This window comes from Micromys minutus (assembly GCF_963924665.1).
Source record: "Micromys minutus genome assembly, chromosome: 4".
NCBI lineage: Eukaryota > Metazoa > Chordata > Mammalia > Rodentia > Muridae > Micromys > Micromys minutus.
The window spans coordinates 85,320,723-85,347,497 of NC_137973.1; the positions used below are offsets into that span (position 1 = coordinate 85,320,723).

General features: G+C 44.1%; 1 protein-coding gene across 1 annotated transcript in view; it reads right to left on the reverse strand.

The window, feature by feature from the left end:
• LOC308420419 (serine/threonine-protein kinase TNNI3K) overlaps nt 1-26,775 on the reverse strand; it is a gene marked incomplete at both ends in the record, with an annotated part of 262,391 nt that overhangs the window by 19,219 nt on the left and 216,397 nt on the right. The window contains 2 exons of the mRNA XM_080916430.1: nt 20,743-20,912; nt 24,929-24,988. Coding sequence (XP_080772556.1) covers nt 20,743-20,912; nt 24,929-24,988 — 230 coding nt within the window. The remainder of the gene's footprint in view (nt 1-20,742; nt 20,913-24,928; nt 24,989-26,775) is intronic.

Consider the following 26,775-nt stretch of genomic DNA (forward strand, 5'->3'; position numbering starts at 1 on the left):
ACTGGTAACCGGAGCTGTGGCGGTTCCCATAGGAACGGTAGGCTCTTGCTTCCTTCCTTTGTTTATGCAGGCTTGCAGCAGCTGCCGCCTTTAGATTCTGGCTCCAGCAAGTAGAGGCAGCAGATCCAAGTGCAGAACCACTCTGACTGTCTCTTTGAAGCTCTTGAGTCCTCAGCCTTCTATTTGTGTCTGGCTCTGATTCATCATGGGCCTGAATGCTTCACCTGCTATATCAAGTTTCCAATAGAGCTTGAAACAGATTTCATTAAAAAAAAAAAAAAAAAGGAACAAACACTGGCCAGCAAATCTCAGCGTGGGAGATCTGCGGGGAGAAGGGTGAGGAATGAGGCTGATGGTAATTATTTGCTGTCTTCGATTACTGGCGGATATTGATATACATATGTCCTTCATTTTATTTTATTTTTGTTCTACCAGGGTATCAGCCACCTGCTTGGAGATTAACAACGGCTGGCTGCAGACCCAGGGCTTTGGAGAAGTTATTATTCATATCAGAAATGGCATTATGAATAGGCTAGCGTGGATTTTAAAGAAATTCTTACTTATTCTCTGAGATCAAAGCACTTCACATTCAAGCAGAAAGAGCTAAAGACATCAGTCACTCAGTACCCATCTATTCCTTCAACAGCGTCTCTGCACCTTTATCATGGAATTCATCATGCTTTGCCGAAGTGGCCTGCTCACACTGTGAGGACAGATAGTGAGGACAGATACCGGTTCCATCCTGCTGATCCCTTGGCCTTAAAACCACTGGAGTTTGAGCAGTAACTCTCTAGACAAAAGAAGGCGCAGGGGCAGCAAAGACCGGGTTGTAGAAATGGTAGCCTGTGGGAACTGTGGGCGTGGCTCCACTGGTAAAGGCGTGCCTGAGATCTCTCAGGGCATGAGACCTGCACACTTGTCATTCCAGCACTTGGGAGGATAAGCGAGAGGGTCTAAGTTTGGGGTAAGTCTCGGCTGTATAGGAAACCTGAGAACTGGGACTCCGTGAGACTAAGAACCAAGCAAAACAAAATAAAACAGAAAGCTAACTTGCAATTATAGGGGGCGAATACTTGCAGCCGGGTTGGGGGTGGGGAGAAGGTATAGAAATAGCCGAGATGAAGAGATTCTGGAAGTCTCTATTCACTCTTAATCACTGTTCTAGCTGCCACAACTACAAGGCTCCTTTTACCTCACTTGGTCACAATACTCCAAAGCACACCATCTGTCTGGTTCTTGTTGCACTAGCCATCTTTCCTCAAGACCTACACATGCTTCAGCCGGACTCACCTCTCTCCTTAGCCCAGCACTGTACATGATTCACACCACCTGAAACTGCCAATGAGTCAGACCTTAATGTGTAGTGTTGCTTTGGTCTTTGGTTCATCAGTTCCTGGATGAGCGGGTTATAAAATCACCTTCTAAAGCTATCTCCTAGCAGCCCTGAGACTTGTGTGCTGCAAGAGGCCTCCGGGTGATCCCACCCCCTTCCTATTTTGACAGCCTACTAGCTCTGTCAAAAACCCTGACTCTGGTTCCAGATAACTGAATTTCTCACGCCATAGCCTACTCTTAAACTCCCTTCACATACCCTGAGGATGTTCTTCCCATGAATCACTTTATTCCTCAGCCTCTCCATCATCTGGGTAAGTGAGGCAGTGTTCAGATTGCCACTGGGACCTGAGCACAGCAAGTCTGGAGAATCAGTTGGTCCCAAAGCCAGTCCACGGAGTCTTACCAATAGTCCACCACTGCTACCCCTCCTTACCGACAGACCACTTACACTTAATCCCTTCTTGCAGCTTGCTCTAGGGACCCTCCTTCCACTCCCTGGGCATACCTGTTCCCCTAGCACTATGCCTTGTTCACCTATGGGCTCAAGTGCTTGATGTGTGTCAGTGAGGAGTAGATTCCAGAAAATTCTTGACAGTAATTAAGCATCCTGGTGAAGAAGCTCTGTACGAATTAGATTGAGTGAAAATTCTAATGGAAGTTAATGAGGCACTGACTTACTCTCTGACCTGGGAAAATGGGATAATTCAGTTCTTTTATTCCCATCTGTAAAATGGGATTAATGTTATTAACCTCCCTAAAAGAAATTAGACCTGCAGATACAGGACACATTAAAAATTACCCACAGGTATAAAAAAATGATTTCCATGGCAGATAATGAGTAATGCCTGCCAGATTAGGAGCAGAAGGGGAGGCAGGCTGTTAATAATCCGCACCACAAGAACTGAGACAACTGTGGCTTTTGGTTTTGTCTCACCATAGTGTTTTCTTGCTGCTCATAGGAACACATGTAGCCAATACTAGTTTCTAGACCTCTGTTGAATTTTTACAGAGGTGTATGAAGAAATGGGATCTATTGCAGACTTAAAAGTTAGCAATTCTAATTTTGAGAACTAGCTATATGGACATTTTATCTATGTAGATCACAGTGACCCCGAATACGTCCACTTCAATTATCTATATAAAACACGGACCTTGAGTAAAGCCAGTTCAAATATGTAGACCTTGCTGACCCTGAGTAAGGCCACTCTGAATATGGGGAGCTCACTGAGCCTGAGTAGTTCTATCAGTAAGTGGCCTTAACTGGCCATGGATAGGTCGAGGGACAGCTGACCATAAGAATGTCAAATCACAAGCACTGGAGAGTATAGTGTTCACAGTGAGGACAGAGAACATGCCACGCCCAGTCTGGATGAAGTTTCATTTGTAACAGGATATACTACCCATCACTGCTAACCACTTTCTCACTCAAGTTGCAAACAGAATTTCTTATACTGTCCTGAAGAATAGCACATATCAGCTCTGGATTAAGACAGACTGGGTCACCTTTGACTTACCTGTGTACCACCAAGAATCTATTTCCGAACTGTTCTGACCTGCTTCCCAACCTTAGAAAGGAATAAGGCTCAGTTGTAGCATGCTGGTATAGCATGCTCAGGGACCTGGATTTGATCTTTTTCACTGGAGAAGGAGACACACACACAGATGTGCAGATAGACACATAGATGTACACAACACACAGCTAGATAGATAGAGATAGCAAGGAAGCTAGATAGATGCATACATAGATGATAGATACATGATAGGCAGATGATAGATAGAAGACAGATAATTGATAAATAATATGTAGACAAATAGATAATTGATAGATTCTAGATAGATAGATGATAGATAAATAGGTAGATGATAGACAGATGATAGATAGATAATTGATAGATAGATATAGATAAATGAATAGGTGATTGATAGATTCTAGATAGATCAATAGATGATAGGTAGATAATAGACAGATGATAGATAATTGATACAGAGACGATTGGTAGATGATAGATAAAAAGGTAGGTGATAGATAAATAAGTAGATGATAGATAAATAGATGATTGATAGATCCTAGATAGATAAATAGATTCTAGATAGATAGGTAGATATAGATAGATAGATAAATAGGTAGGTAGGTAGGTAGATGGATGGATGGATGGATGGATAGATAGATAGGACACACCCCTAGCAGGTTGCTGAGAATATCTGATGAGAATGTGTGCAACCTTCACTAAATCTACGTTCTGTATAGGATTTCCATTCCTGGCAATTGAAGGGCAGAAGAGGGAGGGCGACAGCTCCTTTAGAGTAGCCTTGCTGCTGCTGCTCCTGCTGTACTTCAGTTCACCCTCTCCATAGCAAGCACTTCAGCACAGGTGCAAACACAGCCAGTAGTGGCTCGAAGTGCCACGGGGTCTTCCTAGTGTGTGCGCTTGTGAACCTCTAACAAATGCGGAGCTTTACAGAAATGCTTTAAAACGTTTGCCCCTGGCTGTTTGGTCAGAACAAATACATTTATGAGCTGGCATCTCATCCTTGGTAGCAAAAATAAACAAGGACTAAAGTAGTCCGGTCATAAATGCACTCTGCTCCGTGAATCATGCAGAAAGCTGCTATTTTGTCCTGTCTGGGTGAGTCTGCCTATGTAAATGTCCAGAAGCCTCTGAGAAAACACGGTTATCATTAACTGCCTGACAACCTTTCCCAGGGAGAGCAGGCCGGCACTGCAGCACCAAGATAACTTTATTTAATTAGTTGCTGGAAGGTTATTTACTTGCTTCAGAAAACAATGGCCTGTCAGTAAGAGGTTCTTCCTGCTTTTGCAGATGTGTCTGTAGCTCCTGAAGTCTTTACAGATGCATCTGAAATATGCTTTCAGGTGTCCTTTATGTGAGCATTTGACAGGGTAATAGAATTAGATTTGCTGAATTTCACTAAACTCTGAAGTAATATGTCACCAGCTTCACTTACTTTTCAAAAAATATTTCTCTCTGGTAATTCTCATCAATCCAGCTCTTCAAACCCTAACCAGGAGCCTCTGAAACAAAAGCATGACTCCATCCGTTAGGTAACTGACAGGAAGTTAAATAGCGAACCATCCTGTGTGTAGTAACAACTGCACTGCATAAAAGAAGGCTGGCTTAGATCTGGAGAGAGACAGGGAGAGGAGAAGACAGATACAGAAAGCAAGGCTCATCACACAGGTGGGGCTACCAGACTGGTCTTCTTGTGCCAATGTGCAGAGGGGCATCCATTGGCTCTCAGCAATGGCCAGTGTCCCTGTCTCCAGCTGGCATAGACTCGCTCTAGTGGGGGAGCTTTCCTCTGGATTAAAGGGTCTTCTTCACTGAGAGAAGTGATGTGGTTTTATTATATTTCTGAGTCCTAGAGTAACAGCTCAGCAAGTATTGGCTGAGTGAGCAAATCAGAACCCCCCCTGCACTCACAATCAACCAGCTCCTCCTTCCAGGCACCTCTGCTGTGATCTCAGGCCTGTCAGATTTGTCTGCACACACAGAGCAAAGGCGGGTTTCTGTTGATTCCAACAAAACTCTTTGATGAGGGATTTGTTAGGACTCCAAAAGCTCACATCAACTTTAGAGTGCCAAATGTGACTTCTTCATGTGTCGTGAGGAGTATCAGTGAGGTGGTCACATGCATCCTGGTTGTCTGTGGCAAGCGATTTACCCAGATAAAGGTGGTCACCACCCCCACCCTCAGGTTAGAAGCTGGTGGGAATGTCAGGCATGCAGCCTTGATGAAGACCATGGCGGGAAGCTCCTACCAGTGAGGTTAGCTGCACTCTTTGTCCTGTGAGCAGCAGGTGTTCGTCCCTGCAGTCAGTGAGCCCTGGAGGAGAAGCTGCCCCGTGACAGGTATTATTCTAGGCAGTAGAGGATGAAGGCAGATGGATTGTATGGGTGAGAGCGGCTGGGAAGCAGAACATATGGATAAGGTGCTGGACAGTGATTTCTGTAGATCCCAGATTCTTCCTGCACCTTTCACTGTGGAAATCAGCAAATGGCAGGCTGTAAAAACTGGGTAAGCTATTTTCCTTCTTTCTTCCTTCCTTCCTTCCTTCCTTCCTTCCTTCCTTCCTTCCTTCCTTCCTTTCTTTCTTTCCTTCTTTCAATGATGGCTACACCTTTTATTTCCTTTCCCTTGAAATTTAAACGAAGGAACATTCGTTAACAGGCAGTTTTTAACTATACCAAGAGCTGCCTGGGGCTCAGTTCCAGGGAACAATGCTGTGTCCAAGGTAGCTATCAGCTCTGCGTGAGTCCAGTGCACGGTAACTTATGACGACTGGTCCTAACACAGCAGTAGGGAAAACATGTTCATTCCCACAATGTCACCAGAGCTTCGGGTCATGCCATAGGGCAATGATGAACATTCCAGATGGGTGCCCGTTCCTTGCTTGGGTAGAGTAGGTCTTAGGGGCCCGAAGGGAAGCAGGAGGCAGGAAGCAGCCTTCACCCTTCCATTTGCTCCTGGGAAGAAAGCAGTATGGCCTGCTCTATTCAAACCTCTGCTCAAGTTAATCCTTTCCCTGGCTTCTCCCACAGCACCCCCCCAAAGCCCTCCCACAGCTCCTCCCACAGCCCCTCCCAGAGCCCCTTCTAGGACTCCTCCCACAGCCCTTCCCACAGCCTCTCCCACAGCCCTTTCCAGAGCCCCTTCTAGGACTCCTCCCACAGCCCTTCCCACAGCCCCTTCTAGGACTCCTCCCACAGCCCCTCCCAGAGCCCCTTCTAGGACTCCTCCCACAGCCCTTCCCACAGCCTCTCCCACAGCCCTTTCCAGAGCCCCTTCTAGGACTCCTCCCACAGCCCTTCCCACAGCCCCTTCTAGGACTCCTCCCACAGCCCCTCCCAGAGCCCCTTCTAGGACTCCTCCCACAGCCCTTCCCACAGCCTCTCCCACAGCCCCTTCTAGGACTCCTCCCACAGCCCTTCCCACAGCCTCTCCCACAGCCCCTTCTAGGACTCCTCCCACAGCCCCTCCCACAGCCCCTCCCACAGCTCCTCCCATGGCTCCTCCCACTGCTCATGCCTTATTTCTAGCATACACACATGTGCATGTACACATGTAAACACATAGACACACACATACTTGATGGATGCATGAAAGTTGTAAAAAGGTGTTAGCCCAACTTTATAAGTCTCTCGAGGGTTAGGTGCCTCTTCTCTCACTGAGGCCAGACCCTGGTCCTCTGCTGTATATGTGTCGGCCTCATATCAGCTGGTGTATGCTGACTGCTTGGTGGTTCAGTGCCTGAGAGATCTTGGAGGACAAGTTGAGACTGCTACAGGGTCGCCCTCCTTCTCAGCTTCTTCCAGCCTTTCCCTAATTTAACAACGCTTTCTATTAAAAACATTTCATGGAGAAAGGATCAGCAGACAGCATCCCTACTTGTCTCATATTCCTGTAGCTTGTTTTGCCACGTACTGGTTGACCTGCATGATAATCAATGCAACAGAAGAGGAATGATTGCTTGAAACCCGAGTACTCTGGAGTTGCTTTCCAAGCCTCTGGAATCTCCGTTTTCATACTGGACTCTAGCTTCAGCAGGCACACCTGCAGGAATTAGGTGAAGGTCTATGCCGCCGCCCTTCAGTGATTCCTTTCATGTCATGCACTGTATCTGTTGGTACTGCAGACACATGTCACATGAATGTGTAGGTGAATTAATACAGCAACAGTCTCTACAAAGGAGGCAGGGACACTTTCAGTCTCATGGGCACCTGTGGTTGGGGATGCTTCTAAGTGGAGACTTTATAACCTGCAGGAAATATGCTATGGAGAGAGGTGGGGGTGAGGAGCATCCTGAAGCACTAGAGACTGCAGTGGCATGCCTTCCATCTTGATGCAAGTTCATAGGCATGTATGTGTGTAATGCTTGTTAAAGGTTAGAATGAGGCCGGATTGTCTCTGTGGGCCAGTCTGTCTTTCCAACAGATTACCACAGATGCTGAAGTGGCAGCCTGGGGGCCACACAGTGAGAAACAACTGCATATTCACTTGCTTCATTATGAATGTGGATCCTGAATCCCCACTCGGAGGGATTTTGTGGTGCCACGTGGAGAAGAAGTATGAGAACAGCCCCCCCCCTCTGTCACAATGGCTCAGCAAGGAGAGAACAGCTCACACTTTAGAGTCAGGCGGATCCAGGCTCAGATCATGGCCCTGCTGCTCACTAGCTGCAAAGCCTCCAGCAGGTCTCTCATCCTCTCTGGCTTCAGCCTGTTCATTTGTGTAATACTGACCCAAGGCTGATGGTTCTACCACATGGAAAAGCTGTGTTTGTCAGTGTTACAACTAGCCTACAAAAAAATCCACAATGTCTCAACCATGGTGGCTAATGGTCAGAATAGACAATGTATCTTCTTCTGTGGTTTGATACTATTATCAGTGGGCATAGCAACCTCTCCTGGAACTGAGACAATGGGCACCTCTACGGAAAGAGCAGTGTTATAACACTTACTGGGAAGTAGGCACTTCATGACAATCAGGAAATAAAACACATTCCATTTGCTCGCTGTTTCTGTGAAGGGGAATCTGCAGCACGGAAAATACCCGCTCATGAATTTTGCAGACTTATTTGCTATTGAGGCTCTTCAAACATCTGCTCATTAATGTGGGCATCCAGCTAATGTCATAGATATTAATAGCAGATGCTGTTCTCTCTCCTGTGGTTAATACAGGAGCTGCTTTCTTCCCTGGGCCCATAATGTTTTCTGATAGCTTTAATTGCTGTTACTTAAGTACAAGAAATACTGAAAACCGTAGATTCTAAAGAGATAGTTAGAAACAATGCCCCTTTAGAATAACAAACATCCTTTTTAAATACCAGTGGGCTAAGGGAAGAGAGCTGCCACTCTTGCTATTCTATGGGGGTTAGCTTTGGTCCATACAGAAGATACTAAAGGTGAAAAGAAAGAGAATCCATGGAAATTAAAGCTGTCACTCTGCAGTGCCTTTGTGTGAGCAGCTTCAAAAACCCATTTGGAAATCATGGCTCTTGTATCACAGTCATTACTGAGACACTAGCATCACCCACTTATTACTGCAAACATAGCAACAGTTACCATGTGAGCTAGGGATCTGCAACACAAACAGCAGAGTCGGGTGCTCAGGGCGGGGCTGGCTGGAGTCGGGCTGCTGAGGCAGAGCGCAGTGCCACCTGTATGGGTTTAATTAGGCTGGCTGTTCTCTCTGGTCCCTGTGCCGTGTCCTGTCAGACATTTTCAGAGAACAGAAGCAATCTCAAAAGGCGGCATTTCGGATTAAATCTTACATCCAGTGGTACAGAAACACAACCAAAGGCAGGAGTTTGCTTTGATGTGCACAAGGGTAGACATGTGGCCAAGGCTTCCTTTTCATTTCCAGGAATGGAGCCCTCATAAAACTCTTGTCATTAGAAAGCCGGCCCACTTGTTGCTGTCACAATATGCCACTCAGTCTAATTGAAAATGGAGAAGTCTGTTGTCATTTGCTTAGCAGTTTGCCTCTAGTGAATCTTCACAGGTTCCCTTTATGTGGCTGGGAATTAGTTAATTAGTATTACAAAATGCATCAGAAGGAACAGGCCCTTCGGGTTAGCAGGGAGGCCCTTTCAGGCAGCTAACAAGCTTACCTTGGGACAGGAGGAGCTGAAGGACCGAGGCAGAGCCGCCCAGCAGAGGAAGACATCTTCTCTGAGTGAGCTGTTGTAACCTAAATATGTCACTGTCTCAGTCTGTCTCAGTCTCATGCAATGTTTTATGTGGGGCATAAATCCTGGTCCTTAAAGCTTTCTCTTTAAGAAGTACCGATTTTATCCAGGCACAGGGTTTTCTTCTATCTCCTGTTTCATTAATTTCCCATTCCCCCAGCACTTCTTCTGAACAGAACATTTTGTTTGATATCCTTTCTTTGACATTTTTCACAGAGAAAGGTTGTTTCAATCTAAGGGTAGCTTTTAAAAGTCAGGAACAGATTGACATTTTTCCCCCCTCTCTCCTTAACTTTGACGCTGTATGCCTTTGTTAGGGGTGAATTTTCCAGTCTCTCGCAGCTATACTCCCTGCAGCGCCCCCACAGATGGCCAGATGGCGCCAGTGAGCAAGCCAACTCAGGAACGAGGCTAAACGTGCTGTTTAGGGTTCTCACCAGGGGAGGGAGCTCTGCAGGGACCCTGTTTCAACTCTGGAGACATGTCTAATTCTCCATGATGATTAGAATGATAAGAAAGCAGAATCCCCAAGTCTGAGGGCAGCAGTTGGCACCGTGGGATACTTACTCACTTTTGAGTCTGGGACTTGGTGGCAACTGTCACTGTGGTGCTTTGCAGGTATGATCCCAGGGCTATGCTGAATAAAGAGGTTTTATAAACATATTTTGTGGCTTTTGCAATACAGATGAATAATCGAGAATTTTGAACCTTCATGAAAATATTTTTTAACATCTACGTTCTTAACTTTTGTTTTGTCTGTGTGTGCCCTTGTGTGTGCTTTTGTGTGTGCCTTTCTCTCTGTGAGTGTCTTTGTGTGTAGAGGTGGCATTGTACATGTACCATGGTGATTATGTTGAGGTCAGAGGACAACCTCGAATTCGGTTTCCCATCTGTCCTTTGTTCTTGGAAGTTGCAGGCTGGCTGGCTGGCCTGCCCACTTATGGAGAGTCTCCTGTCTCCGCTTACTGTTTCTTCCTGGGAGCCCAGCTCTTGCAGGTATGCACTGTAGCTCCTGGTTTTTACATGAACTTGGAAGACACACTTCCGACCCTCACATTGCTGAAACACCTCCCATCTCTCATGTACTTCATAGGACACCAGGCCCGTGGCCAGGAGGTAATTCAAACCTACATAACACCAGCACATATGGCTATAGGTTTCCTTCTTCACCCCACACCCCATGAACATCAGAAGCTTTTCTGGTCTATTAATTAGGAAAATTCATGGACAACTAAAAAAAGATATTTGAACTTAAAAAAGAAAAAAGATAAAAGGGGCAACCAACAGACATGCTGGCACCTGCTTAGATTCTGGCTTCTCTTCCTCGCCATTTAATTTTTTTTTTTTTCATTTCAGACCCTTAATGAGCTGAGTGACTGACCTTGAGCAAGTGAGTGTCATAAAAATTATATACTCCAGAGATGATAAATATCCAGGGAAAATTGCCTTGCCCCTAGATTTAGGCAAGTGACATCTTACTATCCTCATTATACCAACGTGACAAAGGGGCTTAACAGAGCCGCATGTTCAGATGGCCCGCCTCTCAGCACAGAGGGCCTGGCTGAAGGATGGGAAAGGTGCTAATGAGATGCTTAAATAAGCAGTGAGCTTTGATGAAAAAACTCATTAGCTCTGCATTCAATCAGCCATCTTGGAGTAAGCTAATAACTACGTTGGAAAACTGATGATACTATCTTTTTACTGCTTTCTCAGATTCATGAATCTCACAGTGATTTATGTGTAACATCTGGTTTAGGTACTGAGCCCACATCATATCTATGAATGAGCAAAGACAGTAACATCATTTCCTTATTAACAGCCAGTCAGTTTGTTGGTTTGTTTGTTTTTCTTGTGTGATCAGCCTTAATATTGTTGTTGTGTTGTCCAGAGGTTGTGAGTTCTGCAAACTGATTACTATAATGAAGAATGTACCTTAGTTCAGTGAAGAAATTGCATTACAGTAGAGTTATCCTCTAAACTGGCTCATGTGTGCACTTCTGGCTGCAAAATTCCTAGAAAGAAGTATGTCTTCTTATATGTTCTGATTAGAGCTTGCTGCTTTTCCAGGTATCCAGGGTGGCTGGTTTGGAGGGAGGCTTAGTTAGTCCTGGTGTGCTGAGAAGCAGGATTTTGAGTGTGAAGTTTTATTCTAGTTGGGTCTATAGGCAGCTGATTATAGTCTGTCCCTAGGAGGTAAAATGAAGAAAGGTGGCCAGTGTCAGAGTTAGTCAGTGAGGAGGGAATTTCTCTGTGAGTAAAAGAGATGTAGATCAAATTCCATTGAACTTGGTGGACTCTTCAGTGGGTGCCTGTTCAGCACCGCGGACAGCTCCTCGCGGGGTCTCCTGGCTCCTATGATTGACTCACCTGCTTCTTAAAAGTAATTCAGGTAGCAGGCTTTGAAGTTTAGTCTTAAGACACAGTAGAGCCACTGCCAGGCAAGCCTGGGTTCAATTGTGAAGTTATGTTTTTCACCGTTTAATAGTTTTGTATCCATTATTTAAAACTGCTAGTTTCAATTTTCTTTCCTCGAAGAATGGGAGCTTTCCGCGGTACTTCACAAGATTGCTATTAGAATTAGACAGCGTTATCTTGATGGGAGGCTGCCATGTTCACTTGCCTGTTGTATAATAGGTATTTTATACTTTCTTATCCCAGACACCATCCTACGGAACACAGTGCAACATGAGAGGGAGGGATGCTTATGAACACAATATGCTTACAATCTAAGCAGGTGTGAACAGAAACCAAGGGATTGACTTAGGCCCTTACTCCAAAGTCACGTCATGTCTTTGAAGATTATTATTATGATATACATGTCATGAAGATTATTGTTGGCCTCTGAGAAGAATTTTAGAAGACTGTGTGTGGCAGATACATTAGTCCAAATAAAGTAGGTCAGATGACAAACACCTTTAAAAAGCCACAGTCTTGGAGCTGGAGAGATAGCTCAGAAATACAGCTCTTCCAGAGGACCTGAACTAAATTCTAAGCACCCAAGTTGAGTAGCTTATAGCCAACTGTATCTCCAGTTCTAGGGTTCCAATGACTGTCCTCCTTTTTTTTTTTTTTCTTTTCCATTTTTCTTTTCTGTTCTCTTTTCCCTTTTTCCTTTCTTTCTTTCTTTCGTTCTTTCTTTCTTTCTTTCTTTCTTTCCTTTCTTTCTTCCTTCCTTCCTTCCTTCCTTCCTTCCTTCCTTCCTTCCTTTCTTTCTTTTTTTTTTGCTTCTTCGGGAATCTACTCATACATGCTAAACACTCAAAAGAACACACACACACAAACACATGAAAAATAGTCTTTAAAACATCTAATATCTTAAAGAGACAACCAAGGTTAAAAAAATAGGAGAAACAAAATCTGCGCTATACCACAGATGCAAGACACAGGTGCCTACTTTAAACTGAGCTCCAGCATGAGGCACAGAAATGAGAGAAACCAGTTCATTTGTGAAGTTGCCTCTCCAAAACAAGAGGAAGAAAGAAAGAAGCTATCAGCTTCACACACCCAAAGAATATGAGCACATAGCAGAACTAAGTGGTACAGGCAAGAGAGACAGGACCCCAGGAAAGCCAAGAATCCATCAGAACAGCCGTGTGACCAGAACCTAAAGACTGCAGATGAGAAGTCTAGGTAGAGAGCATGAAATAAATGTTTCTAAAGGAAAAAGTAAGCTTTTATATAGAAGGCAAAATGACTTTCAAAACTGGCCTGAAAATTTTTTAGACAACAAATACAATGGAGATAAGTCAGAAAGAAATTGAGTTGGAAACAGACAGAAAAACAAAGATATTCAGAGAATTAGCAAGATAAATGCAAGAAAAACTGTTACTGAGTCTGTAGCAGAGCTATAAAAGTTGGAAGTTATACCCTCTGCACAGAGACACAGAAAAACACACTTGATTTGCTCAAAAAGACCTTTGTAGTCGCACAGTTTCCTAACACATATGTTGCTGCACATACTCTCACTCCATTTGCATATATGTTCTGATTAGACATATTTTAAAGGCACTAGATGGTGCACATCTAGTGAGGTTTTTCAAAGAACATAAAGTTAAACTGAAACAATGTTATCCAGCAGCTGTGAATTATACAGAAGTTCTGAAAGCAACCAAACTGTGGCTTTTGGAAGCCAGCAAATATAGGTAAAAGAAATAAAAACCGGAGCCATGCTCAGTATCATTGGAGTAAGATACAAAAACTAGGGAAAGACTTTAAGACCAGTTAGGAAGAGAAACCTGTAAACAAAACCCAGGTAATAGGATTTATAGTAAAACCTTAATAGCAACAAGAAACCTGACAATGTGTGCAACAGAATTTTAAATGTGTAAGAAAATGAACTCCTGCACACACAGAATACTATCTCTGAAGAGAGAGAGAAAAGTATCTTCATGTGTCTGGATTCACATGTTTACTTCTGTTAGGCTGAAGGAACTATTTAAGATGCATTTGAAGAGAGAAAACCAGGACTCAGAGAGAGAAGTTACAGGTCAGAGCTATAATATTGAAGAAAGTAACTGCCTAGGTATAAAGAGATCATAGCTCTGCAGAAAAATATCTAAGTGTGGAATCTTAAAATTCATTGTGAAGCTAAAATATTGGAAAGTGAATACCAAAATGTTAAGGTAAGGTGCCAGTGGGTAAAAGTACATACAGCTTTTCAAGTTGACCTAGGTTTTTCCCCAGCAACGGTGTACTAGGGCAGCTCCAGAAAGATCGGATGGTCTCCCTCCCTCCCTCCCTCCCTCCTTCCCCCCCTCCCTCACCCCCCCCTCTCTCTCTCACACACACACACACACACACACACACAATTAATATTATCTTTATATAAACTAGATGGAATGCTTTCTACTCTAAATGGTCTATTTCTTTGCTTTATATAAAGGTAGTAAAAATAGAGATCACAATAAATTCTTTGTGGATTATATTAAAGTTCATCTACATAAATGCAGAAAAACCTACTGAGCAGATAGAGAAGGAGACTCATGATGGTAATGATATCAGATCTTCCTGTGTGAGTTTGTGGGTTTACACTTCTACACTCAAACTCTCTTTTTCTGTGGCAGAAAATGTAAACTGTTTATAAAATTAATATGGAGGAAAAGTAACACCTAAAAGCCAAATAGAGTAACTGAGATGGAACGGGACTTAGCAAGCAGCAAGATTCCTAATACCGTCACTACCTCTTAGTAAGTAAGATCATGGGTTTGGACACAGAAAGAAAAACATATCAAAGCACAGAAGAAACCTAAACTAGACCTATGTAAATCGAAGGGCCTTAATACAAGAAAAACAGCTGCCATGGTCCATTCGGGAAGCGGGATGTCTTTTCTTAGCTGAAAGGGGAGTGAGTAGGAGAGAATAGCCAGTTTGCAATCAACCATGCTTCCAGTAGGTTCTTACAGGTTCCCCTCTCACATTAGGGCTGGTGTCTTAATAGGACAGTATTGTTGATTGACAGCGAGAAGGCCCCTCCCCAGGCTCACATTTCAATATGTCCCCAGGTGGTGGCGCTGTTTGGGAAGATGGAAACTTTAAGAGGTAGAACCTTGCTGGAGACTTTGGGTGGCTGGGGGCGGGCCTTGAGGCTGTATTTCCTGTGCAGCTGTAGCCTCTAAGTACCATTGCAGTCTTAATCTGAGCTGCCAGCCTACTCTGCCCGCTGTCATGGCTTCCCCACTGCGAAATCCCTCTGGAACTGGAAGACAGAATAAATTATGTCACTTTTGTCAGGACGCTTCTTCTCAGCTCAGGTGAAGAGTAGAGAAAATGCTGGAACACCTAGTGCTTTTTAGGTTTCAGACAAAAACAGACTTGAAGTTGACAGAAAAGCAGAGGCCATGGCATCCATAAGCCCAACTTGGGATACATTTAATTTATTACAAATAAAATGTTTAATATTCCCCCATGGAGTTGAATTTTAAATGGGATGTCATAGACATCTGGATAAGATCAGAAAGAGAAATCGTCTGATCTCAAAGTATTGATGAAGTAGTGGGGCGTAAGGCACACAATGAGATGGTGCCTCTTCATGCACCCATTGAGGCTGGGGTGACGGGATGCAGCCTTCTGTGATGCTGCGAAGACTGAGACCGCTGAAGTAGGTACCGGAGGCTGATTCACACTTGGACAAGGGTGAGGAGTGGGCAAGCTTAAGGCTGACAGATGATTCTTCCTGTCATTCACGGACATCTACAGTGTATCTTCTCAGGGCATTTTGTGAAGAGCCACTTTGAAGTTTGTAGGAATACCCCAAATATCCCAACATTTCGGCCTGAGGAGTCCATAGTCAGCCATTACATCCACAATAAATCCTTCACATAATCTTTGCAATCTAAAGTGTATGCATGAGGAGAACGAACACCCTCCGTTCAAAACCACTGGGACGCAGGATAAGAATGCATTTTTGCCTATGGCATTAGCATCCAGGATAAAAGCCCTCCCAGTGTTGGAGGCAGGAGGATCCCGATGGTTTCAGGGCACTACGTGAAGAATGAAGCAGCAGGCGCAGAGGGTGAGAAGCCCATGGAGAGGAAGGGCAGGAGAGAAGCTAAAGCCTTGAAAATGCTGAAAGAGGTCAGAGTTGAATTATGAACTGAGGTTCTCTCTACTACCCTTCTCCTCTCTCTCTCTCTCTCTCTCTCTCTCTCTCTCTCTCTCTCTCTCTCTGTCTCTCTCTGTCTCTCTCTCTCTTTCTCTCTCTTTCCCTCTGTGTGTGTGTGTGTGTGTGTGTGTGTGTGTGTGCAAGTGAAAGAGGGAGGAGAGAACGAGGGAGAAAGAGAGGAAGAGAGAGGGAGAGGGAGATAGGGACCTGGCATGAAGGACTACATAAAAGTCATTCATGGAGTGGAGACAAGAAGCAAGATTTAGGGTCATTTAAAACGTGGGGAGGATTCTGGAAATAAGTATGAGTGTCGCAGGGAAAGGTTAAGATGAGGAAGTACTGAGAAGGCAAGAAGACCACTGAGGGTTGTGAGGGTTGTGATGAAAGTCCTACAAACAGATGAACAGGAGACAGGAGGTCAGAGTGCAGAACCCACCCTACGTGTTCGTTCACAGAGCTACCACAGTGTACAGTTCCCAGAATTCTAGGAAAACTAAGTGTGAATTGAGAATTTTGTACGCTATATTCATATTGTATAAGTTGAAATATGTTCCCAGGGCACAAGGCAAGCTATTTAGAGGGGTCCTTGCATTGCTAGGGATTGATCCCAAGGGTGTCTGTCTCAGAGCTTTGAGTCCTAGATTCCCAGTGTCTTCTCCTGGACAGCTAACTGGGACACATACTATTTTTGGAGCTGAGCCCCCACAAACCCTAATTGGTTTTCAAAAAGGTTGTTCAGTACTTTGTCATTTCTAAATTTAACGTGATGTAATCCATGCACAAGGCCCTGTGGGAGGGGAAGTGCCACATGCCGAGTTCCTAAATATATCTGGACACGAAACATTTTAAAAAACACAGAACTTCAAGAATGGTTTCCTTAATCCCAGGTTTTACACAATTTGTGATTTTTGTACTGAATTAGCAGATTCCTCTTTTTCTTGGAGAAAATACCTGACAACTTTCTACCTTGAAAAATAGTTTTACACAGGAAAAAAATGTTAACAGTAACTAGAGGTATGTATGCATAAAACAATGAAAACCTATACCAAAACAAGATTTTAAAATTTCAGTCTCCTGGGTGTACGTTTGTATCAGTGCAGTGGTTCAGGACATTTTCCAGGAGCCTGAGTCTGTATGTTTCTGGACAAGCACAGACCAAGCCTTGTACACATTTTTTCAGACTCATGGAGACACCCAAGGGAAATTACACCTTCCTGTGTAATTGGGTAAATTAGCTTTGAGGCTCAGTGCTCATGGGCCCAGAGACTGAACCAGCACAAGGATCCAATCTTCCTTTAGCCTTGGTCAACATGTGATGTTGGCAAGGTCTCTTGCATTTGTGCCGGAACATGCATCTCCTCCCTCAGAGAGACCAGCAGGTTTACCCCATGCCTCTCTCTGTTTCTCCTGCTTGGTTGTGTTGGGGCTACCCACCACCTTCCAAGTTTTCTGCCAGAACATGCATCTCCTCCCTCAGCAGGTTTACCCCATGCCTCTCTCTGTTTCTCCTGCTTGGCTGTGTTGGGGCTACCCACCACCTTCCAAGTTTTCTGAGGCCCAGATGCCACCCAGTGAGCCTTACTCGGCTCTCTTTGATCTTCCCAGATGATCCTAAGATGGAAAGTTGGAATCACTCTAGGCAGTTAACCCCATGGCCCTGCTGGCCTTAGCCCACCAGTTCCTGTATCCTTGGGCTCTTTCACTTTAAGAACTGACTCCCCTCTACAGCCATCAGAAAACAAGCTGAAAAGGCAGGTTTGCAAGGAGTGCGTGAATCTATTCCTTGATCATCATCCAGAACAAACTGGGAGAAGTCCAGAAAACACAGCATTGGCAGAACACGAGCTTCTGGATCCCACTGCCTCCTGTGCTGGGGGAATTTAGAAAGCACAGCAGCTGTGGGAATCCAGCTGGGCCACCTATTTGATCACTCAGGAGAATTGCTTATACTTCATGAGCCCATTTCTTCATCTTCAATAACTGAAAGGCCTGCCCCTTAAAGCTTAATTATAGAACAATTCGAAGGATTTAAAACAGTGTCCTGCATCTCACAGATGTCCCACGGTGACAGCTATTTAAATAGGACAAGGAAGAAATGGTCGGAGCCTGTCCACCGAGTCCACTGTGAATTCATAATGACCAGCCTATCTTAAGCCAGTTCATCCTATCTCCTTTCTTTATCTGCTGTACAAATCTGTGCTACTTAACATTATGTCAGTCAAGCTGTAGCGCATAAAACACACGATTCTTCTCTCGACTCCTTGTATATTTTCATTAAATGCTTCACCAGGAGATCTGATCCGTACCACGGACCACAAATAATTAAGACTCTGTCTGCTAGGGGCGGGGCCACAAACAAACTGGCCTTCTGTTCACTGATACTGTAAACGGGGGCCAAAGATGTTCAGAGAAATGTGCAGGGAGGAACAAAACACCACCACAAAGAGAAGCTGCTCTAAGACTGGCACTAGGCCATGCACCGACTGAGTCACTTCAGCAATGGTCTGTCTCCCTGTGTTCTTATTGTCTCAAGAAGCCAAGCTCTTCCATTCAACTCACCTCACCCCATGTGCTGTGTGTCCGTTTCTGAGTGGTGCATTTTCAGACTCGGCTGCAGTAGCTGATCTGGATTCTGTGCATGGGTCTGCTTGTCTCTGTCTACCTCTCACTGCTAAAATAGTGCCCCCTCCCCGATTGTGTAGCTCAGCCTTGTACCTCTGTCTGTGGCAGACAAACCTCATGTGACTGTGGCAGCAGTATTGCGACCTGACTGTGCGATACAACCACAAGTAGGGACTCACAGACACAACGAGATGATGGTCATGGGGTTGAACCCAAGCAAATGTAGGCCTGAGATTCCTTGTGAAGTCATGCTGAAGACCCAGTAACGAATGGTATCGGATATGCATGGCTACCCATCAAAACTGCTCATACTGAATTCCACGATGTTCCCTGGGTTTGAGCTGATTCTTTAGTCTGTCTCCTATTGTTTCTGCTACTCCTTATTTCAGAGTTGGAGTAGGAATATGGCAGAGAAATCAACAGTAACATCTTGTAACATCTTGCAGGCAGTGGAAGATGCTTGCTAGGTCACCTAAACCCTTTACTGCCTTGGGGCTGTTGAGTGCTTTCTCAGGGGTAGAGGAGTCTACAGAGGGTCTGTGTCCATGTTCTGTAGCTCTGGGCTTGAGCAGGGGAGAGGTCTTTATATCGTTCATTTTGGAGGCATGTTCCATATTTCAGGTTTCCATCAAGTTCACAACTACTGCCTTTCTTGGGTCCCACATAGAAGATAGCCCCTGCCAACCTTGCTTATATGAGTGACCTCTGACCTCACCCCTTTTCTTCATTCATGTTCTTAGGCCAGTGAAAGTTGCTTCACCCACCAAGACCCACCCAGATATATTCTTTTTTATTGGTAACTGATCAAGGATGACATTAATCAACATATATATTGAATATATATTGATTAATGTCATCCTTGATCTGCATCTACCAACCTGCTACTTTAAATGTCTCTCCGATGGCTGTTAAGTATAGTTGTTCTCCTTGTCGACACTGGGGCTCTACGCTGTGATGCCAGAGGCTGACACTTGAGCCAAGGCTAGGAGCATGCATGGGAAGCTCCTTCTTCGTGAGGAAGGCATGCTTCCACTAGTACGCCCTAACCTGTATCTGAGCACGGTAAGAGTCACAGGGCAGGCCTTGATACAATCTAGCCCATCGCTCAGCTCACCTAGAAGCAGACACAGGCCCCTGAGCTAAGGGTGACTGGCTACAGCTGTCAGTTCTGAATTATGACCAGTTATACGTATAGGCATCTTAAAGCAATAAATAACCATTTAGGGCTCCGTGAAACTACAGGGAGGTCGAGAGACAAAATGCCTGCCTGTAGGGAACTGGGGCACATGAACAGGAGAGATCACAGATGACTTCTGATCAGTGTGGTTTCCCTGATGGCGTTCACATAAAGTGAGAACTTCAGTGGTATTTACTACATTAACAGTGTTTTGATAGGACCACTTATAACTTCCAAATTTCATTATCCAAAGTAGAACAATTACCCATCAAGAAGTTCCTCCAAAACTTTTCAGTTCTAGGCAATATCAATCTATTTTTTGGTTTCCCTTCTCATAGATTTACCTGTTGATACAGAGTAGTTCATGTTTCTCCTCAAATTTATAGACTGAAGCAACAACACCCCATACAAATGCATTGGAAATAGTGTCTTTGAAGAGGTAATTAAGACAAGCAAGATCTGAAGTAGTCTGGGAAGTGCTGCTGACCTTGTAGGAAGGAGATGATGACATCATGTTCTCCTATCTCCAGGAGATGACCAGGACTCAGCCATGCTGGCACATCTGTAATAAATATACCCAGCTATTGAAGTCTCTTGGTATTTGTGTGTGTGTGTGTGTGTGTGTCCCAAGTTGTTCACACACCTATCCTATTGGAGTCTCCTATTAGTGATGTCATCCAACGATGGGATCTCTGTAGATATGTTTCCAACGTTTATCTATATTTTATTCCTTTTTCATGGCTGAATAATTCTGTAGTACATGATGCCTCTCATATGCTGTCTCTTCATCCTTTGATGGACACTTAAGTTGTTTCCATTGGTGCCTATCATGAACGAGGTTTCCATCAACCCTTGCGTATGGGATTATCTGTACATCTGCTCTCAATTCTGTGGAATTGCTGATGGAGGAAAGTAGGTGCCACTCTGAATGTCTGGTCTCCATTACCAGGACTGCTTACAGGCTCATACACGGAACCCTTCTTTGAATGCCACAAGACTGCCCTAATTTCTTTTTCAATAATTCATAATGCTTCATCACTTTATATTTTAGAAGACAGCTCTCTGATGCCGTGGCTCACTGCTGTTACTGACAACTTGCAGAAGAACCTGAACTAACCAAGGATGAAAGTTTAGATTTTTGTTCACAGTGTAATGAAAAATGGAACCTAATCTCTTGGCCAGTGCTTTTCAGAGGGATGCTGAAGACTCCACTCGGCAGCATCATGCAGATGACTGCCCTTATCTGGCACCGAAGCCTGGATTTACAGCAAGACCCTTGCTGACATCCGCACTTACCTTTGAGACCACCCAGCGCAGGACCTTGCATTTAGGGCATATTCTAACTCGAACCGGCTCCGCAAAGCTGTCACGTGGCTCCGGCCAGGCCCTCCCCGGCTCAGCAGGCAATCAGAGGAAGAGGAAGGTGACAGAGATCCACTGCTGTTACTTGATGCAGGAGACATGAGCTGTGCGGGGAAGGTAGGAAGGCCTTGTTTACTATCTCCAACAGGCCCCTGAGCTGCAGCTAATCTGAGCCCCAGTTTAACTTCATCTACAGTTGCTTCTACGCATTCTTTGAGCCTCTGGTGGGGAGATCTGCTCCGCCTCATCTACATTTTCTCCCATTTCTGCTTTGAGGCTGGTGCTATTCTTTTTCCCCATCGTCCCCAAACACAGAAAACCCAAGAATAAATGTATGGAAGTGATGATTCCTATCTGATGATCAAAGGACCAGCCACGTTCCTCATTAAGGCAATGAGATTCACTCGCGGCAGAGAGCCTTTCTTCAGCTGTAGCTAGAAATATTCTTTCCAGAGATAAAACAAATTTCCACACCCATGCCTTAGTTTCTTTTCTTGTTTCTTTGATAAAATATCCCGACCAAAGCCACTTAAGGGAGGAAGGTTTGTTTCTGCTCACAGTTCAAGACACAGTCCATCTTGCTGGGGTTTTCTTGGCAACATGAGCTTGAAGCAGCTCTGAGATTGCATCCACAGGCAGGAAACAGCGGTAACACATTCTTCTCAGCTCACTCTCTCTCTACTTTATACCATCTAGGAACTTAGTCCAGGAATGGTTTCATCCACAGTTAAAACGAGTCTTCCCTTATTGATTATCATAATCAAGACAATCACCCATACACAGACCCTGGTGTCTATTTCTCAGGTGATTTTAGGTCTTATCAAGCTGGCAACAGTAGCTGTCATGCAGACTCTTATAAGAATACATCCGTTCCATAAGATAAAGCATGACTTAGGATCTGGTAAATGGTTTACCCAAGGAGAACAAAATCAATCTCTTTGTTAACTGGCAGTCCTTTGGATGTTTGGAAACAGCCTGTGGGCTCATGGTAATCTTCTCATCCTTTTGGTAAAAATCCCTGGTTCCTCCAAATGTTCCTTATAATACAGGATTTTAACTTATTCGGCATTCTGATTCCTCTCCACTACAAATGCTAGTGACAGTTTTCATTATTCTCTTAATGACCTAGAGTTCAATTGGGTCCTCTTTTATTTGGCCATCTCAGAGCAGGGATGATCAGACCTTTTGTTCTGCAATAGGCGAGCCTCCTCTAAGCTTTATTAGAACACTAACAGCGTGAGCTTGAGACCACGTCTCCTGTTCATCTTTTTACTATTGTTTCTATAGTTCTGGGAAGAACCGTGTGTTACTCCTTTCAAATTTATTCTTGTTAAACATGCGCTATTATTTCATTTTCCAAGATATTCTAGATTCTTGCCTTCAAATGTTTTCTGACCTTCTCAAACATAGTCACATCACCAGTGTGACCAGCAGGTCCCCCTTGACCTTGGTGTCAGGCTAACTGAGAAATTGGAAAGCAGGGAGGACAGAGCCATATGAGATCCCACAAGCCTGGCTCATTAATTAGTGTAACCTGTCCAATGGACTCTCTTTGCATACAGGTTCTTTATCCTCTCTCCATAGTGAAGAGTGTCCCAGAAGTGCTGATTAATGTGAAAAAAACAAGCTTATTGTCAGATCCTTCCATCCATTGTCCTTAGTCCTGGGTCGCCTTATGTATGGTTCCTATTCCTGCAATGTGAAACAACTACCAAAAAAGCAAGTTGGAGAAGAGAGGGCTTATTTGACTTACACTTCCATATTGCTGTTCATCATGGAAGAAAGTCAGGACAGGCACTCAAACAGGGCAAAATCATGGAGGCAGGAGCTGACTCAGAAGCCATGGAAGGACGCTGCTTACTGGCTTGGCACTCCTCAATGCTCAGCCTGTTTTCTAGTAGAACCCAGGAAAAGTAGTCCGGGCTGGAGCTACCGACAGTGGGCTGGGCCCTCCGCCATCACTCACTAGTTAAGAAAATGCCCTACAGCTGGATCTCATGGAGACATTTTCCCAATTTAGGTTTCCTCTTTTCAGACAATGCTGAAAAGTTTGTGTCAAGTTGACATAAGACTAGCCATAACAACTGATCTCTTATCAACTTGACACACAAAAAACTCTTAAGCCACACATTTCATTTCTTATTTATCCCAACAATCTCACATTAAAAATATAAATAACTTTAACAGCCCCGCCGTCTTTACTAATTCAAACACATTAACATTTCAGTCACTTAAAAAAAAAATCTGATCTCTCTAAAAATCTAAAAATCACTTTTAAAAGTTCAAAGTCTTTCAACATTGGATTCCTTTAAAAATTGAAATTAAGTTAAGTATTAAGTACCTTCCTCAAGAAGGAGGAACCAGGGCACAGGCACAATATGACCGAAGCAAAACCATTCTCTACCAATATAAATACCTCAACATGGGAGTCACGCTCTATCTTCAAAGCTTCCTCGGAACAGCTCCTTGAGCTCCCAATACTCACGGTCTTTTCTAGCCCAGCATTCCAAAATCCTTCCATGATCCTCCCCACAACATGGTCAGGTCTGTGGTAACCATACTTCACTTCCTGTACCAACTAGTCTCACTTAGGGTTTCTATTGCTGCAATGAAACATTATGACTAAAGAGCAAGTTAAGAAGAAAGAATAACTCATGCCTGCCAACCTGGAAGTATTTCCCATAAAGAGGGTTCCGGGGATGTGGAACTGGAATGTGTTGTAAGGAAGGACATGTTTGTTCGGGATTCTCTTTCTGATTTGTTGTGCAGGCTCATGGCTCCTGTCCCTAGCCACGGCATGCTCTCAGATCGTGTGAAGTCCTTACATCTTCCTGTGCGTTTGAAATCTGTTCCTTCTGGATGGGTGCTCTTGTTTTAGCTCCTTTGCCTATTTTTAAATGCTGTTTCATAATCAGGTGTATAGCAAATTAAGGCAATTATAGAGAAAATTAAAGCAAACATCTCCTTGATATTAAGGCAATTTCCCCCATTAGCCTGATTTTCAGCATCAATCACTCGGTGTCCTGTAAGGCTCTCTCCGCCTTCCAGTGGATTTCTGCAGTTTTTGAGATCGTGTCTTCTGTATTGAACACAAATGAACAATAGCTTTCTAGCAGGCTCACTGCTTCTGTACAAATTTGTAGGGAAAAAAAAAAGATTAAATATTTACCTTCCAATATGCTTGTTATACTTACAAATCGTAAGTATTTGTTTTATTTGCTCTCAGGCACACAGTGTGTGTGTGGGTGCACATAGAGGCCAAAAATTAGAGAAAGTTGTGAACTGTCAGATCCAGGTGCTGGGATCTAGATTCTATGTCTGTGATAGTCATAAACAAGCTGAGATAATCAACCCCTCTCTCTAGTCCCCATTCCTTAAATCTTTCATTTTTAAAAACATGCCTATTCTTAAGCTCAGAATGACTATAAACATTCTTTGGTCTGACTATTTTTGCAACCACCAAAACTTGATATGAATTTGCCTCTGCTCCTGGAGAAGCAGCAGCATCTGCCCTTCCTGGGGGCTTCATCGGTCAGCTATGTAACACCTGGTACACAGTCATCGTCCTCCAGCTCCAGGCCGCTTATGTTCCCTGGCTGCCCTTGGAACCTCCCTAAGGGAGATATTGTAGACACTCTTATACACTTCCCTTTGTCTACCAGACCCTGGAGGAAATGTACTGCAAGTAATTATCCAGGAACCTCATGCCAGGAGAAGGAAAGCTCTGAAGCCTGGGACCAGCCAAAGGGGATCTTGGATCCCAAAAAGAAGAAAGAGGTTTCAAGACAATGCTGACAATTTGTGAGATTGCCCTGTAGGAGACTGGACCTTAGACAGTGATGATAGCTGGGACCTTACTGTGCCCCAGACTGGTTCATTATGGATTCTTCTTGTCTTGTGGTTAAACCTGAACTTCCTGTTCAAAGGCAGAAAAGCAACCAGAGTATGGGGTTGTTGCTGGACCCTTCTTCCCATTGACCAGGCTTGAATAGTTTCATTTCATTTGTATATTTAACTGGTTTGTCAGAGCTTCTGAGACCTAGCCTCTGACCCTCATGTCCTGTGATGGCTCAGCAGGTCCAGGCTTCTACACAGATGCTTCAGAAGGTCAGACTCTTACCTCCACATTGCACAAGCACTCCTCCAGTTTCCTAACTACTTCAGAGAACTCTGGTCTTCCCTGTAAAACAAGAAAAGACTATTTTTCTCCTTGAAGAATAAAAGAAAGGAAATGCTTTGGGTTTGAAAATTGAGTATTTGCATTTGTAAAGAAGGAGATTAGCAATAAAGTATATTTTTATTTAAAATGCACTTGTATTGAAGGGCTAATTGAATGTTCATTTACTGTTCATGGAGGGATGTTGAGTCTTTCTGTGATAAGAGTTTTAACTCAGAATTTGGAACTACATTCAGATAATGGAATAGTGGAAAATCTTTAATTAGCTTTGCATGTTTTTTTTTTTAAATGGCAGGGTTTCTTCTTCAAAATGAAAGAATAAAATCGAATGCTGAGAACTGTTAACCACCTCGATGCCTCACAGTGTGCTGTGGGCATCCCAGGAAGAAGCCATGAGCTTTAGTTTGTAAGCAGCTTCATTTCGGTAATGACATCTCAGGTTGGCAGCCAAGGCCAGCCTAAGGACCTCGCAACTATGCCTTTCCTTCGGGGTTATGGTTTTAGCTTCAAATATTGCCATTGAAGATACCGGTTGTTATGAACGGCATTGCCGTCTAAGTTTGGCTAAGTGGTTATTGTGTTTGTTGTATATTTCAAGCCTTGTGCAAGTCACGAGGGATATAAAAATGAATGAAGAGCTACAGGAAAAAATTCTTGAAGTCTTGGAAAGTGTTGGTCTCCTTTGAAGAAATAATATGTTTCCTCATGTTGGATACTAAGCAATGTGCACCCGCCACTTCTGCTTTTATGAAAGTCTTACTGCCGGGAGCGGGAGGGGCCGATTGAACGTGCAGGCTCAGCAGCCAGCTAATTTAGAACCGTAGCAGAACAACTTCTCCATCTCTATCTCTTTCTCCCCCGAGGATACTGCTCTGGAGCCTGCACAAATGGGAGCCTCGCTGGACAGCTCAGCCCCGTTCCCCCGAGTGGGTGGGTGACCAGCTGTGTCTTCCTTACTGCTGTATCTAAGGGTTTCTCCCTGTAGAACAGGACGTTATCACCGCCATCCACCCAGTCTCTATTCTTTGGAGTTTTAACAAATGGTTTACAGTCAAGCTCTGAATGTTTTGTTCCTTTACTGTCCATATAGGAAGTTCCAGCACTCTGGCCTGCAGCCTGCTTGTCTCTTCCTCCCCAGTGAGCTTAGCCTCTCCATTGACGTGGGCACCTACTCTTGGGTCTATGAGGTTCACCCATGTTCTCTGGCTTCCTCCATCACTGCACAGTCTCTGGTATACCTCTTTTTGTGGGCCCCACTTGTAGAATTTTAATTCTAACACTCTGTGTCATCTCATCAGGAAAAGCAAAGCCTTCTTGTCGAGACACCTTCCCATTGGTCCCTTGGCCCCATTACATCATCTAACTCTCCACTTCCTGTATGTTTATCTTACCAGCGTTACCATCCCTCTTTGTCTTATATTTCACCATGGTCGGTCACTCCTGTTACCATTCTCACCCACGAAGCCCGACTTCTTTATTCTTTCTCATCTTTCTCATCCCAGCTTTCTACCTCAAGAGCACTTCTCCCCAGCTGTGAATTCTAATCTTTTCTCACCCAGTAAATGATAATAGTGTCTACTTCCAGAGATCCTAAGCCACAGAATGACCCGTGGCATCTTTCTTTACTGTGTTTGCACCTAGTGTACTGTGAAGTAATAAAGACTCCCCCTCAACGTTCAACCATAGCCTCCATGATCAACACTGAAAGCAATGGAAAACTTTAAAGAAGATACTGTAGCATGAGCAAACCATGGAGAACAAGGCAATCACTGGGCAGAAAGGAAGGGCAC